At 43.7% G+C, this 14,424-nt stretch overlaps 2 protein-coding genes across 2 annotated transcripts; one reads left to right on the plus strand and one right to left on the minus strand.

Moving 5' to 3' along the window:
* The first annotated feature begins 73 nt into the window (after positions 1–73).
* On the plus strand, positions 74–2,417 carry ATP5MD (ATP synthase membrane subunit DAPIT). The gene is made up of 4 exons (XM_032116603.1): positions 74–172; positions 1,110–1,207; positions 1,298–1,393; positions 2,292–2,417. The coding sequence occupies exons 2-3, from the start codon at positions 1,121–1,123 to the stop codon at positions 1,388–1,390; spliced, it is 180 nt and encodes a 59-aa protein (XP_031972494.1). The 5' UTR covers positions 74–172; positions 1,110–1,120; the 3' UTR covers positions 1,391–1,393; positions 2,292–2,417.
* A 1,029-nt stretch (positions 2,418–3,446) lies between these two features.
* TAF5 (TATA-box binding protein associated factor 5) lies at positions 3,447–14,087 on the minus strand. Its single transcript, XM_032116602.1, has 11 exons — positions 13,556–14,087; positions 12,058–12,298; positions 11,043–11,358; positions 10,215–10,378; positions 9,623–9,758; positions 8,993–9,113; positions 8,265–8,394; positions 7,069–7,233; positions 5,982–6,159; positions 5,658–5,835; positions 3,447–5,374 (listed from the first exon to the last, which is right to left on the minus strand). Exons 1-11 carry the CDS (start codon positions 14,073–14,075, stop codon positions 5,157–5,159), a joined length of 2,367 nt encoding a protein of 788 aa, XP_031972493.1. The 5' UTR covers positions 14,076–14,087; the 3' UTR covers positions 3,447–5,156.
* Between the last annotated feature and the right edge of the window lie 337 nt (positions 14,088–14,424).

Here is a 14,424-nt window from a genome sequence, read left to right on the forward strand (position 1 = left end):
GGAAGTGGCGCAGCCGCCCCTCAGCCATCCAGCGGGGAGGGGGCGGGGCCAGGCCGCGCCCCGGGGGCCGCAGCCAATCGGCGCGGGCGGAGGGCTGCGCACGTCCGCGGCCGCCATCTTGTGGGAGGGCAGAGGCGAAGGGCAGAGCGCGGCGGGGACGGCGGCGGCCGAGGTACCGCGGGGTGGCTCGGGCGGGGTCGCGTCCCGGGCTGGAGTCGGGTCCTGGTTCTGCCGGGCGGGAGGGCGGCTCTCCGCGCCGCCGGGGCACCCGGGCACCGGCGACCTTCAGCCGCGGCGTCGCTCCCTCCGAGTCCCAGGCGCCGCCGCGTCCCTTCCCCGGCCTGGCCCGACGCGAGCGCGGGTCGCGGGTGCAACCGGGCAAGGGCACTGGGCTCCTCCGGAAACAGGACCCGTCTGGTGCCTTCCCGTCCTCGGAAGGGCGCCTCGGCTCTTGCCCAGGCTTTTGCATCCGTCAGGCGTGAGAAAAGATGGTCTTGGCTTTCCAAGTCCTTGCCAGTCGTGTGCGGCCAACGTTTAGGGGGTTGTTTCATTAAGACTTTTAGCTTTTGCATGGTCAGCCGAGCTAACGCTTACCTGGTTATACGCCAGAGATAACGCTGCTGGATTGGGTTAGATAAGACATAGATGACAGAAGTTTGTTAGTGACTGCGGCACCGGCAGTGCAGTTTCGTGTGTCTGCTGCAGGGGCACCGGGGGCTGCAGCATCTGCTGGGTTGGGGAACTGTGTGGGGTGTGTGGTGCCCTTGGGGGGAGGCAGAAGATAAGCAACAAATGTTTGTCCTAAACATAAAATCCTCTTCAGAAAAGCATGTCTCTAAACATTAGAAAACTCTTCTGCTTTTATTGTGCAAACAACCCTTTATTGGCTTATCTGCTCCTGTCACCTGTTTTGTACCTCAAGAGAGTACAAGAGTGCTCTGGATGCGCCTGCTCCTTATGTATATCCACTGCTTGTCAAAATGTCCTGAAAGCAGATTTAGGAGCAGACAATAGAATTATGAAGCTTAGTGTAGAGATTAGTTTGATTTTTCCTATTGATCCAGTCCAAGTGACTTTAAATTAATTAATCGTCCTGTACTGTTTGTTAGGACAAGTAGCCATGGCTGGCCACGACTCGGGATCTCAACACCAGTTCACTGGATTTCAGAAGTACTTCAATTCCTATACCATCATAGGCAGGAGGAATGTATGTATTATGTACATTGTTTTGTAGTCTCGTATAATGGCGTTTTCTGGGGCTTAGACTGAAACTAAATTTAATTTTTCTGTTTTCCAGTATGTAATAGCAACGTACACAGGTGTTGCACTCCTTGTCTTGTATTTCAAGTTTAGGCCTAAGAAGCAAACTCCTGCTGTGGAACATAAGTAAAAGGTAAGTGGCTGATGTTCCTCCAGGACCAAAATGCTTCAGTGCCAGCTCAGGAAGCAGTGACAAAGGCCAAGTTCCCAATAATACAGTGTAATAAGAGACAGAAACACAAACACATGGACTTCCTATTTACTGTTTTAAATCTCAAAGAAACTCTGTCATTGACTTATTTGGGGGCATTCTGAATGAAGTGGGTTATTAAAGGTAGTGCAGAAAGTATGGTATTGTATTCTTGTTCTTCTGGCATGATAAATGGAACTAGGGATGGGATGCAGGGAGGAAGAGAAAACAGGGAAGGAGGAACAGAAGGATGTTGCAGCAAGATATATCGTGCTTTGCCTACAAACATTAGTTGCCTCTGGTCTTCCCTTGTGCTGTAAAATAGGGGTAACTTGCTTTGTAGGTTATTGAAATAATGGAGTAGTACTTAAGGACTTATTTCTTGACTGTATTAGAATTCCAAGTAGAGATTAATGCAGTCTGTTCAAACCTTCATTTGAATAAAGGAGCACCATATGATGGAACTCTGTGTGTTGCACACCTGATTATTCAAGGCCCATGCAGAAGTGACTGGACTTGTATAGCAACAACCAAGTGTTAGAAAATTTTGTTGGAGTCACTCTCAAGTACAGAATTTTCACTGAAATGGCATTTTGACAAAACCTATGGGCTGTATAGGGGTATAAAACAGTAAGCTTTAGCATTGTTGTTGTGTGTAAAGGGGACATCAGTCACTTCTTCCTGAGTGTGCTGAAATCTGGCTGCTTGGACATCAGTCACTTCTTCCTGAGTGTGCTGAAATCTGGCTGCTTGTAGCTAAAATAGTTTGGGCTTGGGGCAGGGGGATGCTCAGTTACCACTGTGCAAGAATTGCTATGTTTGACCTTTCTTCTCTTGGCAGGTTGCTGGCATGTCTGAACCTCCAATCTGTGTCAATGTAATGCAAGCTTGATGACCTGTTGTGGCTAATAAAATATAAATAATTACTTGTCTTATTGGAAATACGTAATGATCCAAAAAAGCTTAAGTGTGGTACTTCTCTTTTTTCCTCCTCTGTCAAAAATAGTTGCTCATAGCAGAGATGGAGCATCTGATCTGTGTCATTACTATCTTAACTCTGCTGCTGTTGTAACACATCCTAAAGTGTTTTGAGCACCTGGCAGTAACCTAGGAAGGACCTCAGCTGCACGGCCATAACACTGCACAGGGCCTAGAGCTGATCCAAGCATCTCCACACCTCCATGTCACAGCTTGCATGGTTTGCAGCCACCTGGTTGCTCCCACTTTTTGCATTCCAAGCTAGTAGCTTACATGGAAACCATTACTTCTACTGCCTCAGTTGTCTGTATTTTGCACAGAACCTCATTGGTTTTGATGGAAAACCTCCCAAATTAGACTGGCCCAGTTATGGTATTTGAGCTTTTTCTGTCGGTGGCTTCTCTTGCAGAGGGAAGAAGGAAAATGGCTCAGTCTGCTGCTATTAAAGTCCCATAACACTGCACATTCATGAACAGTACCCCAAGTAGTCCTGTGCTTACTTTTCCTGCCTCTTGCTCAAGGAAGTGCTCTACCACAGTTAGGTGTGTGCAGCCTCCTCTTTGCCCAACACTAAAATCTGTCTACCACATTTGCCACAGTGTCTTTCTACAGCTCAATTAACACTTGGTACCTGCCTTAGATGTCACAGTAGTGCTGATGTGGGAATGTGATGATACCACGTTTCTGCCAGCAGCAGGGGTCAAACCATGCTAAAGCTTGCAAATACCCTTCCCAAACTGAGGGCTGCAGGAGCTAGGAATAATTACTGGAAGAAATGGAAAAATTAATTGCAGGGTCTTGATGCTCTCTCTTCTTTTCTTAAAGCCATTTTAGTACATGCTGGGCCTCCTGAACAGATCTGGTCATCTTTCTCTCCTGATTGTTTGCATAGATGGCTTCACCTGTATTCAATTCCCCCACTGAAAAAATGGTGGCTGTAAGAGTGTAATAATGTCAGGAACTAGAACCTGTCACCTTTCTTTACAACAAGATGTACATGGAATGGCTCCTCATCAACTATTTCTGATTACTTTATTTCTCTTAGAGTTGTCACAGTTACAAACTGCTCTTGGTTCCATTGCAGCCATTAAGGGCAGTAAATGTCTTCTTGTAACATATAGACACAAATTACGTGGTTTTAGTATTTATTATATCAAAAGTATAAAACTGTACAAAATACAAAGGCAGAATGTGGCAGTGTTTTCTTTAAGCTGTCAAAAACTACTTAAATCTAACTGGTCATATTGAGAGCTAGGAAATTTTGTTGAGGTACCATTACACAAAAGAAAATCAAAACAATTTTTACCCTTTTTTCTTTGAAGAAAATGTCTAGGTGACCTTCCTAGTGAATTTTCCACTTTACTTTTATGTATAATGCCTGTAGTATACTTTAAGAGTTAGAGCAAGACGAGAGATGAAAGAGGAGGTAGTTCTCCATTTACTTGACCTTAGAAATTACAAGTCTTGTTTTTATTTTCACTAGAGAGCCAGTAGATTGTTCAAGTGTCCAAGTCCTTACTGTGAAGTAATGAGGAACACAAACCTGCATAAATTTCTCTGCATAAATCTTGTAAGAGATTAAGAACAAAAATCAACCCAAGCCCACACCCCACTGGACCTGGCCTTTGGTGGTGATGTTTTTGGTTCAAAAACACAGATGCTCTTCCCAGTGTTCTGCATGTTTTACTCTTCTTTAGAAATAAAACACAGCTTTATTGGTAGTCCAGGAGGACTCACTGGGTACAATGTTTTCGTGGAATTGTCACTCGAGACAAGCTGGCCTTTCAAAAGCAAACTGATCATGCACTTTTCCTTTTATGCTGCTATAATGTTTCAATTTCTTGGCTAGTTTTACTGGGGTTTTTTGTTAAATGTTATGCAGAAAAGATACAGGTTTTTAATATTCTTTTACATCTAATACAAAGTAAATGGTTCAAGTCCACTTTTTTAATAGTGACTATTTCAGTTGTGCCTCAGTTCCCCTTTTTATTTTCTCATACGATAAAGTATGAAAGTAAATAAAATTCACATTGCACTTCTGGTTGCTTATCACACTGACAGCACTGGCTACCTTTGAAAACAGTAACAAGATCTGTGTTTCTGACACCTTAAAAAAGCACATAAATTTGAAATCTTTTCAGGACTTAGAACTTGGCTGCATAAAAATCATGCATGGAGCTCCGCGGCAGTTCCCCACAAGCATCGGGCTGTCGGGCCCACTCCGTCAATGCCCTGGTTGTTGCTGTGATCTCACCACACCTGCTGCCCAGCCCAGGCTGTAGTGAATCAAACTACATTCTTCTTTCCTGAAAATGGACAGTTTGCTTGTGTTTGAGACTGATGAAACATTTGCTAACCATAAATTAAGGGCTTTAAAAAAATCTGAGAACACATGTCAAGGCTGTTAACTTTTCACAAGTTTCAGCAGAGCTCAGTACCACCTCTGGGAAGAGATGGCTCATTTCATATGTACATATATCTATGTTATCAAAAGCACCACAAACAGTTCCTTCTTTTACAGCCATGATGTCTTGTCAATCTCCAGCATTTTCAAACTGCAGATAAATATGAAACAGCAGAACTGAGAAATGCTGCTTGCATTAATTACTTAGTTGCATTCTCCCTGCAACAGACTCGTGGGGTCCTTCTGTTCAAGATATTCCCCCTTGTCTCACATCCTGAGGTCACTACTGCAATGACTTGGCACAGTCAGTCTCAGCTTCCCGATCTACTGTGAGCTGTAGGCTCCTGCAGCCAGCAGCAGGTTCCTGCGTGTGAAATGGAGATGAACAACCGGGGTTGATTTGGTCATGTATGTGCCCAGTAGCAAGTCCTGTGAGTTCTCAGGCAAGTTTATGTGTCCAGTGGCTGTAGTAAAGTCATCAGTTTCTAAATCTTCAAATGCCTTCACAGCATCCCACAGACGAACTGTGTTATCCATTGAACCTAAAAAGAAAAAAACCCACAGTTTAAAGTAGTTTATTAATAAAATGGTACATAAAAAATGTTTCTGGGGAGCAAGTTAACAGAAATTAAAGCTCAGAAAGCAAAAGACTATAGCAAGCCTCATATAGCATACTGAATGCACACATAAAAGTTACCAGTCCTCGCTGCTTTTGCTAAGCAAGTGATTCTACTTTGTCTTTCTCAATTTAAGGAACTAATTATTTCATTCCTCTTCAGAATTATGGAATACAATGGACACTTCAGTGTTCCTGGTGAATTTTACCTGATGCTAAAATCTCTCCATCTCTACTGAATCTGAGTGCATAGATAGTGTCAGTGTGCCCTTTCAATTCGCCAACCATCAAGCCATGTCCAATATCCCACAGGAGAACTCTTCCATCTGTTGCTCCAGTAGCCAGGAATCGCCCATTAGGAGAAAATGCCAATGAATGAATTGGTCCCTAAAACAGACATTGGGGGGGGGGGCAACAAAACAAAGTTAATTAAGTCTACTCATATTCAGTCAGTCAAGCTGTGTTCAAAGAACTGTTTAGAATCTCAGCACAGAAATAAAATCACTTTCACACTGTGAGTGATCTGCCTTTACCTTATGTCCAGTGAATATTCTTACACAATTCCCATTCAAAACATCCCAGAGCCGTATAGTCCTGTCTGCTGAGCCCGTAGCAATATAGTTGGAGTTGGGATGAAATCGGGTACATGTCACATCTGCAAGATGGCCAGCAAAGATCCGTAACGGCTGGTAGTGATCTGTTGCCCACAGACTGAAAAGAAAAGCTTTATTAATAAAAGAACTGTAAAGGAGTTCAGTCTCTGTACCTGTTGGAGCAGCTCTAGAGGAAGTCACAAAAGCGCTCAGAGGGCTGAAGCACCTCTGCAATGAGGAGAGGATGACAGAGTTCAGCCTGGAGAAGAGCTGGCTCTGCGGAGACCTTGTTGTGGCCTTTCAGTACTTAAAGTACTTAAGTACTTCAAACTTAATTAGAAGAAAGATGGGGAGACACTTTTTATCAGGGCCTATTGCAACAGGACATGGGATAATGATTTTAAACTCAAGGAAGGTAGATTTAGTCTAGCTATAAGGAAGACATTTTTTACAATGAGGGTCATGAAACCCCTTGGTGACCCAGAGAGGTGGTAGATGCCCCATCCCTGGGTACATTCAAGGTCAGGTTGGATGGGGCTCTGAGCAGCCTGATCTAGTTGAAGATGTCCCTGCTCATTGCAGGGCTGTTGGACTAGATGGCCTTTAAAGGTCCCTTCCAACCCAAACTGCTTTATGATTCCATGATCTGTTGCACAACAAGAAAAAAAACAGTAATTGTGGACTGATCTCTTATGGGTCAGTTTATTGAATTATCAGGATGTTTTTGTAAAAAATATACTTTTCAGAATGGAGAAATAAAGAATATTCTGTCAATTTCTTCAACAATTAGAGGAGAATACTTCTAATCAGAGGGTCACATAGGAGGACATCATCCCTTTAGTCATGAGATAATGTGTGTTGAAAAAATAGAAAAACTGCATTAAAACATTTGCTCAGTATTTTAATTGACATAAAATAATATTTATTTTCCATAATAGAGTAGGCAAGAGTATATCAGCTAATGACTTTCAGCGTTGATCCACCACAAACTGATCCAGACAAGTGAAAAACACATCCAGTTTCTTACCGAGCCACTCTGTCGTGTCCCCCTGACACAAAGTAATAACCATAAGGAGAGAACTGTGTATCCCAAACTGGATAATTATGTCCTTTATATCCCACCAAACACGTGAATGTTTGGAGACTCCACAATCTCACAGTGCCATCCTCAGAACAGGACAACAGATAGTTCCTGTCACAGAAGAAATTATAGCATATCACATATCAAACTCACACAGGGGCTGTATAAACATTGCATAAACACTGTGAGATGTCCGTGACAGAACTGTCCCCTCAGCAGCACCTGTTTAGCATGTCACCCATAAATCAGCATTTCAGTGGGGTAAGCAACAGTGACCAATTCAAACAGAACCCAGTCCTAGGCCCTTATGCAAAAAAAGAGATGATTTGACATTGATGATTAATTCTGATGGCACTTAATACTGAGGGGAACAAGGGAAAAAAAACCACACCACACAGGAGGTCTTTACTCAGCGATCCAGTTACATGAAAAAATGACTAGTAAACTGCTACACTATGTTATTTAAAAAAAAAAAATCTTCTAATACAATTCTGAACAAAATTTCATGATTCTCTGAAAAGAATTCATATCATGCTCACGTTCTCAATTAATAATTATAGACTATATTTGTTCCACACAAAGTTTACTTCTCAGCTGTGTTTCTGTGGTGGCTGTTTCCTGACTAGAAACAAGCAAAAGCAAAACCTGAGACATCTAAACCTCTTTTCCACTGTCCAGACTCCCATCATTACATAAAGGTTTTAAATCTCTTATTTGAAAGGTACTGTTCCACACATTCTGAAAATAAAGTCTCAATAGAATATGAGAAACTTGAAGGGCAATGATGTGCTACTGAATCTTTAAGTTTTGCAATACTCTAAGTTAAATCAATGCTGCAGTATTTTTCCTCTCTATATCTCAGTTAGTTAAAACCCAAATTAAACTACAGTTTGCAAAGCTGTAGTTTTGCCATCTAAATCCTAAATCTCCAAAACGGTGCTGGTATCCTCAGCTACAGTTGATTTCAGTAATAGCTGAGAGATCAACATCCTGAGCTTTATGAGCATTTGCACAGTTTCTTACAGGCTGCATGAACAAGAATTGCTTTAACCAGGAAAAAGTTGCATTAAGAGTATGTTCTCATTCAGTAGCATGCAATTAAAACTGAAGACAAGCAAACTAGTTAGCTTGTAAATGTTTACCTATCAGGACTGAAGCTGGTGCCATAGACAGGTCCACTGTGACCATATAAAATCTTCAACTCACTTGCTGTTTTTTCATCCATGATCCTCTCCAAGACATCATCTGATTCTTTGTCAATGAGACTGAGGTCTGCAAGATTTCAAAGTTCATGTATCAGAATAACTGTCAGAAGTTCAAGATAAATGTCATCATGACATCATCTCAGTTAAATACCAAGATTAAGAAATGTTTGCACAGTATCCAGCTTCAACCAGAACACATTTTTAAACAAGCAGCAGAATTAAAGCAGGCTGGTTTCCATGAATTTGTGTAGGTGTTGAGCTTCTCAGAGTTCCAACCTTCTCAGAGTTCCCTTCTATCATTTCTCCCATGGTACCTCTAGTGTCTCCCCTAGATCACCTAACCCCAACTGTCTATTACACCTTGTAGTTACCACCCCGTTAAGCAGCAAGATGGGTAGTTCCACACTAGTTATGACTAGCTCCAAGCTCTGTGCACTGACCACCTCACAGCAGGTGTACATGACCAGATTTCTCATTCCTTTAAAACTGTTTCTAATGGTAATATGTAAGATGTGATCATATATCTGTGCACGTATTGTTTCTTCAAAGTGAAACATCTAACCACTGCAGCCAACTCTCCTGCCACAGGTATCTTTCCCTGTTCAGGCAGAACACAAATGTCACAAGTTATGCAGGCTCCTATTAGGTGTTACTGTCTTAATTACCTGCTGCTGTTTTTACACTACGTAGCTTTTTTGGAGTCACAGACCACACTCTGACAGTAGAGTCAGCAAAGCCTCCTACAATCATGCTGGAGTCATCTGTAATATCCACTGCAGTCAGACCCTACACACAGAATATCCAGTTATATTGTTTGCATCTCTAATGATATATTTCAAATATTACAAAATCCTAAGAGTATTAAAAAGGTAATTTGACTTAATTACAAAAATAGAGAGAATTATTCTAAGATAAACATAAACACACAGGAATTCTTGCCCCATTAAAAATAAAGCTTTATGTGTGAAGCACAGTCAGTAGTGACAAAGAGTATTGCTTTCCAGTATTCCAGTGCAAAATATCCTACTATGTTCTGTAGGATACACTTAGGGTCCCATAAAAAAAGCAAAAGAAGGAATTATGGCAAAATTCAAGCAAAACCAAGGAACATGGAAATTTCATAGTTTAAGGAGTCTTTGAAGAGAATTTTGAACATTTTGGAACATAAACTTTGCAATACTTAACCCAAATACTCCGATTACCCTGGCCAACACTGTTACGTCTTTTTTCTTTAACAAGAGTGATGCTCATAATTTTGATTCCCTTTCCCCTATTACCCAAACCCTTTTACCAACCTGGTAAGCATTAAGGAATGTGTAGAAACAGATGGAGGGCAGGCACTCTGGTCCAAGACGCACTCGCCTTGCCGCTTCCTTCATATTCATTACTTTATCCAGCTTGTCAGAGTCTTTCAGTTCAGGCAGAGGAATTCTACACAAGAACCACATGTTTTTACAAAGCAAAAGCACCTTCCTTATTGTTAATCCAAACAAAGACAGTGAAACGGTCGCATGCAACCCCATACTTCAGTATTCAAATACAAAACAAGAATTAGAAAAAATGAAAGACTAAGACTGATGAGAAAGAGAGCCAGTAGCTTTCAGAATTTCAGACAGGTGGTGCAATAAGATAAATAATTGAGGGTGAACTGAAAAGATTAGTGGGTAACCAAGTAAAATTTCATCAAGGGAAATCTAGATTGACTTGAAGAGCAGTGACAGAGGGTTATATGCTATGGGTTCCATGACCTCCCTTACAAGTCTTATGGCTACAGCTGTGTACAGCCAAAATAGCCGAAATGCTAAAACTACCATGTCAACAGCAATGCAGATTTGGCATGACAAGACTGGATTTTAAAGACTTCTCTACACATCATTTCCTTGGTACCTGTTTTGGGGAGGAGCATTAGGGTCCTGTTTTTTACTTTTTGACCCTACATTATCTTTTTTAGGTTTTTTCTTCTTTGGCTTTCCTTCCTCATTTTCTCCTTCTTCATCTTCATCATCCAAAGGCACATCAAACTCTGGTTCTTTAAGTAAGCCGAAAAAAACCTACAAGCCAATAAAAAAACCACACAAGACAAAACAGTAATTGCTGTTCTTACTGAAAACTAAATTTTTTAATGGTAACTTTTCAATGGGATAGTCCAAGAAAGAGAGTTGCCCCCTTAAAGCTGCTCTGTTTAATATTACAGCATATATTACTGCTTTGCCCATTAAAAATGTAGTACATGTTCTTCTGGTTCACCCAGCCAACTGATCTGGGCAACTGTAAGTTCTCCCACCATCTCTTAGCCCTTCCTTAAAGCTGAATCCCCACCCTACCTTATTTATTTGTATAGTACTGTGGTACTATACACACACAGCTCTCCTAGTAACAACTGGTAGCAAGTCAAAATTACATCTGCTGCACAAAAGAAGCCAAATAGTCAGGTGTCCATTTTAAAATTCCAAAGTAATTAATGAGTTCGTTTAAGTTCAGTTCAGTGGGCTGAACACAAGGTCGTCTCTCAAAAGGGTTCAGCAGTTTTGTCCACCTGACAGCAATACATCTTGTTCTCTCTACTTCTGTCAACAACTGTTTGTACAGTTCTCTTCCTTTGTTCTGTTCATGCTGGTTTTTAAGACCTCAACTTACAATTGTCAGTCTATACTAAAGTATCTCCCTGAAAAACTAGGGAGATTTGTAAAAACTGCAACAATCTTTGTCTCCTACCTTTGCTTTATTAGCCTCTCGTTTTGCCTCCCCAGCCAAGCTTCCAACCATAGCATCTATCTGTTGTTTACTGCGAGGCATTCCATCAAAGATATCAATGTAAAGATGCTCCTGAACAATGTTCCAGATCTGATTGTTCTGCTTTTCCTGAAGATGCCTCTTCAAGAGTTGGTAAGAGTCACGGGAAATGCGCAGCACAAACTTGCTTGTTCGGAAATCCAGCATGGTCTCATTACCTTTCATATGTTCTTTTTTGGTTAAGCTCGACAATACACGCAGGTCATCCTGGTAATAGCACTCCTGATCCCCATGAAATCTATTGAAACAATTTAAGATACGATAAAAGGTTTAGTCACTCAACTTGTTATAAAATAGTTGTTGCAAGGGACATTTCAACTATTTATAGAAGCATTTTTGCTGACCCTTTGAAGGGAAACAAAGTTATCCTTTAGAATTGCAGTATTTCACAATTGGTCTGAATCCACAAAACAAATTAAATTCTATTTTCTTCTCAAGTGATAAACAAGTGAAACAAAGTAAGAGTACGGAAAATTATAGATTAGCCAGAAATTAATTTCTTTAAGCTTATTTGAAGAATTTCAAGGTATATGCTATGATATCAGCAAATACTTATAGCATTCATTACTTTGGCATCTCAGTGCAAGCTTCCAGTGCTAAAAAATGACCCCACAATCTTTCCCTAAAGATTCAGAATCTCTTCATTGATACTTTTGCAGCAAAGAGCCCATCGGCACACCATTAATATGGTTCAAAATCTGCCAGTGCACAGTTCAGTAGTTTGCACATCTTTCTAACAGGAGATTGGAAAAGAATTTAAGAACAGTTACTACAACCCATTGCAGTGTTACTTCAGATTTCAAATCTCTTCAACTTTAGAGAAGAAAAATAATACATACCTATATATAAGTATATAAATCTATGCTACGATAGCTCACAGATTTAGCCAAAGTAGCAAACACAAAATAAGGCAAATGTACAAATGAAAATTAATTACCTTTCAAAAAAAGACTTTGCCTCACTCTCATGTTGATTGTAGACCAATTCCAAGTACATGTGCACAAAGAGAGGATAAAAGAGCTGAGACAATTCCGCCCGATGACAGTCCAGGGAACACTCGATGAAGTGTTTCAATCCACTGTAGTACTCCTCGTACAGCGTCGGGTCCCCTTGCTGGTTGTAGGCCGACAACACCGCGCTCACATCCGGCTGATCCTCCACAACCACGGCGCCTCCGACTGCAAAAGCACCAGCCAACAACAAGAGCTGCTCAGACAGTCTGGAAGAGCCAGCAAACAAACAGTGGCCACAACCCCCTGGTCAGGTGAGTAAAACACGTCCTGTGCGTGTTCAGCACCAAGTCTAAACAATACAGGTGAGAGCACATTGGTCCAGCAGCCAATTCTCCCAGCACCTCCAGCAGCTTTTTGGACTTTCCCTGCCAACAGCTGCTTGTAGGTAGGCATTTAGTGCCTAATTCAGACAGGATTTTAAGTGTAAAGGAAGAACCCAGTAACATCAAGAGAATTTTACTGATAGGGCTAGAAACTCTTAAACAAGGAGAAGAATGTAAGACACACCCACCATAATTATTTTGCTTCCAGTAAACAAGTAAGTTAAGTAGACTAAGTGAACAATTCACCAAGACCACCACACAACCATCACAGAGCAGGGACACTTAACACTCTGACAGTTCTGTTCTACACAGCAGTTGTTACACACTTCCATTGCTTTGTCTTTTATATAAAACAATCATATCTGGTGATGTCAGGAACAAGCTGACTTTATGCTGTACACTGACTGGAAGTCACACTAGCAGTTCTTGAAATTTCATTCTTCTGTAAAGCTGCCTCACAGAACACCTTGATTAACAACACTTAGAATTGAACTATCCAATGGACATCTCAAGTACTCAGAAACTAGAAAAAGAAATGCAGAAAGCCTCATCTACAAATATCCCATGGCTATTTCACCAAAACGCAGCCTGTACATCAGACCTCTGTTCTCAAACCTGCGGCCAGACCCGGAACAATCCCCACTAACTACAATGGAAAGCGCCTATTCCTGCTACTCTGTTAGTTGTGATGGGACACAAAGACAAGCGGGAGCACTTTTTACTTCACAGTGCTCCCTGCAAATACGAGAGACACCCTGTCCTTGGTCCCTTGCTCCAGGATATCCAGCTTTCCTTCCTCAATTTCTCCTTCTTCATCTTCATCATCCAAAGGCACATCAAACTCTGGTTCTTTAAGTAAGCCGAAAAAAACCTACAAGCCAATATTGACTTGTATGAGGATTGTATGGGGAAATGACACACCCAAGGACCTCCCGGAAGACCGGGGTAGACTCTCGGTGGCACCGAGGACCTGACAACCAACCGACCCTTGTGGCCCACCATCACGGAGAGCCCCCGACGCTGCGAGCAGCACACGGGCTCCCCACTTCCCGGGGTTCCCGCCGAGAGGGACCGACCCCGCAGTCCCCGCGGGTCTCACCTTTCCCCGGCGGCACGGCGGCAACCGCGGCCACCCCGGGGCTGGAAGTCGCGACAGTGGCGACGCTGCCTCCTATGGCGACGGCGGCAGCGCTAGTGCCCCGGCCGAGCAGTGCCTCGCCGGAGTCCGCGTCGCTGCCGGAGCCCCCCAGGAGCCCGGCGCTGGCAGGGCTGAGAGCGGCGGCACCCAGGTCATCGCCGAGCAGGCGGGCTTCGCGGCGTAGGATCTCCTCGGACTCCCGGAGGTTGCTGCGCCGCAGGAACTGCAGTACGGCCACAAGCGTTTGCCGGTCCAGCGCCGCCGGGGAGGCGGCCGGGCCCGGCGCCGCGGGTTTCGGGGGTGCTGCATCCCCACCTGCTCCCGCCGCCTCTCCCTCCGCGGCGGTGGCCGGGGCAGCGGCGGAAGCGGCGGCGGCGGCGGCGGCGGCGGGAGGCACCGCGGGTGGCGGCGGCGGCGTCCCCGCCTCGGGGTCCGGCTGCGCCGCCGCCACCTCTGCCGGCTCCTCATGCAGCGCCGCCATCTTCGCCGCCTTCCATTCGCCGGCGGCGCACGGCCGCCGCTAGGCGCGGCCGCCCTTGCGACAGTGAGGGCAAAGGAAGGGCACTCCTGCCGCTGCCTCCACAGCCGCGCGCGGCTTCGTTTTGCGACGCTGGCGGAAGCGCTTTGTGGCAGCGCGGGAGCGGTGAGGGGCGGCGGTGCCGGGCCGGTGTGAGGGGGGAAGGGGTTGGGGGCACTGCGGGGCTCATGGAGATCTTTGGAATAGACCAAGGCTGGCCTTGGGACTATGTGCCCTTAGGGGCTGTGCGCCCAATTACCTTAATTACGGCTGGGCCTCTGAGTTGTCCAGGTATTTCTAATGCTGCTGCTTT

The sequence above is a fragment of the Corvus moneduloides genome, chromosome 8 (genome assembly GCF_009650955.1).
Source record: "Corvus moneduloides isolate bCorMon1 chromosome 8, bCorMon1.pri, whole genome shotgun sequence".
Lineage (NCBI taxonomy): Eukaryota > Metazoa > Chordata > Aves > Passeriformes > Corvidae > Corvus > Corvus moneduloides.

Coding starts and splice junctions, on each gene's coding strand:
- TAF5 (XM_032116602.1), bottom strand. CDS start 14,075: ATGGCGGCGCTGCATGAGGAGCCGGCAGAGGTGGCGGCGGCGCAGCCG. Junction 12,299..13,555: donor CGCCGTGCCGCCGGGGAAAG/GTGAGACCCGCG, acceptor GTGCTTTTGCAG/TCGGAGGCGCCGTGGTTGTG. Junction 5,375..5,657: donor TGGAGAGATTTTAGCATCAG/GTAAAATTCACC, acceptor TTTTCTTTTTAG/GTTCAATGGATAACACAGTT.
- ATP5MD (XM_032116603.1), top strand. CDS start 1,121: ATGGCTGGCCACGACTCGGGATCTCAACACCAGTTCACTGGATTTCAG. Junction 1,208..1,297: donor CCATCATAGGCAGGAGGAAT/GTATGTATTATG, acceptor TCTGTTTTCCAG/TATGTAATAGCAACGTACAC.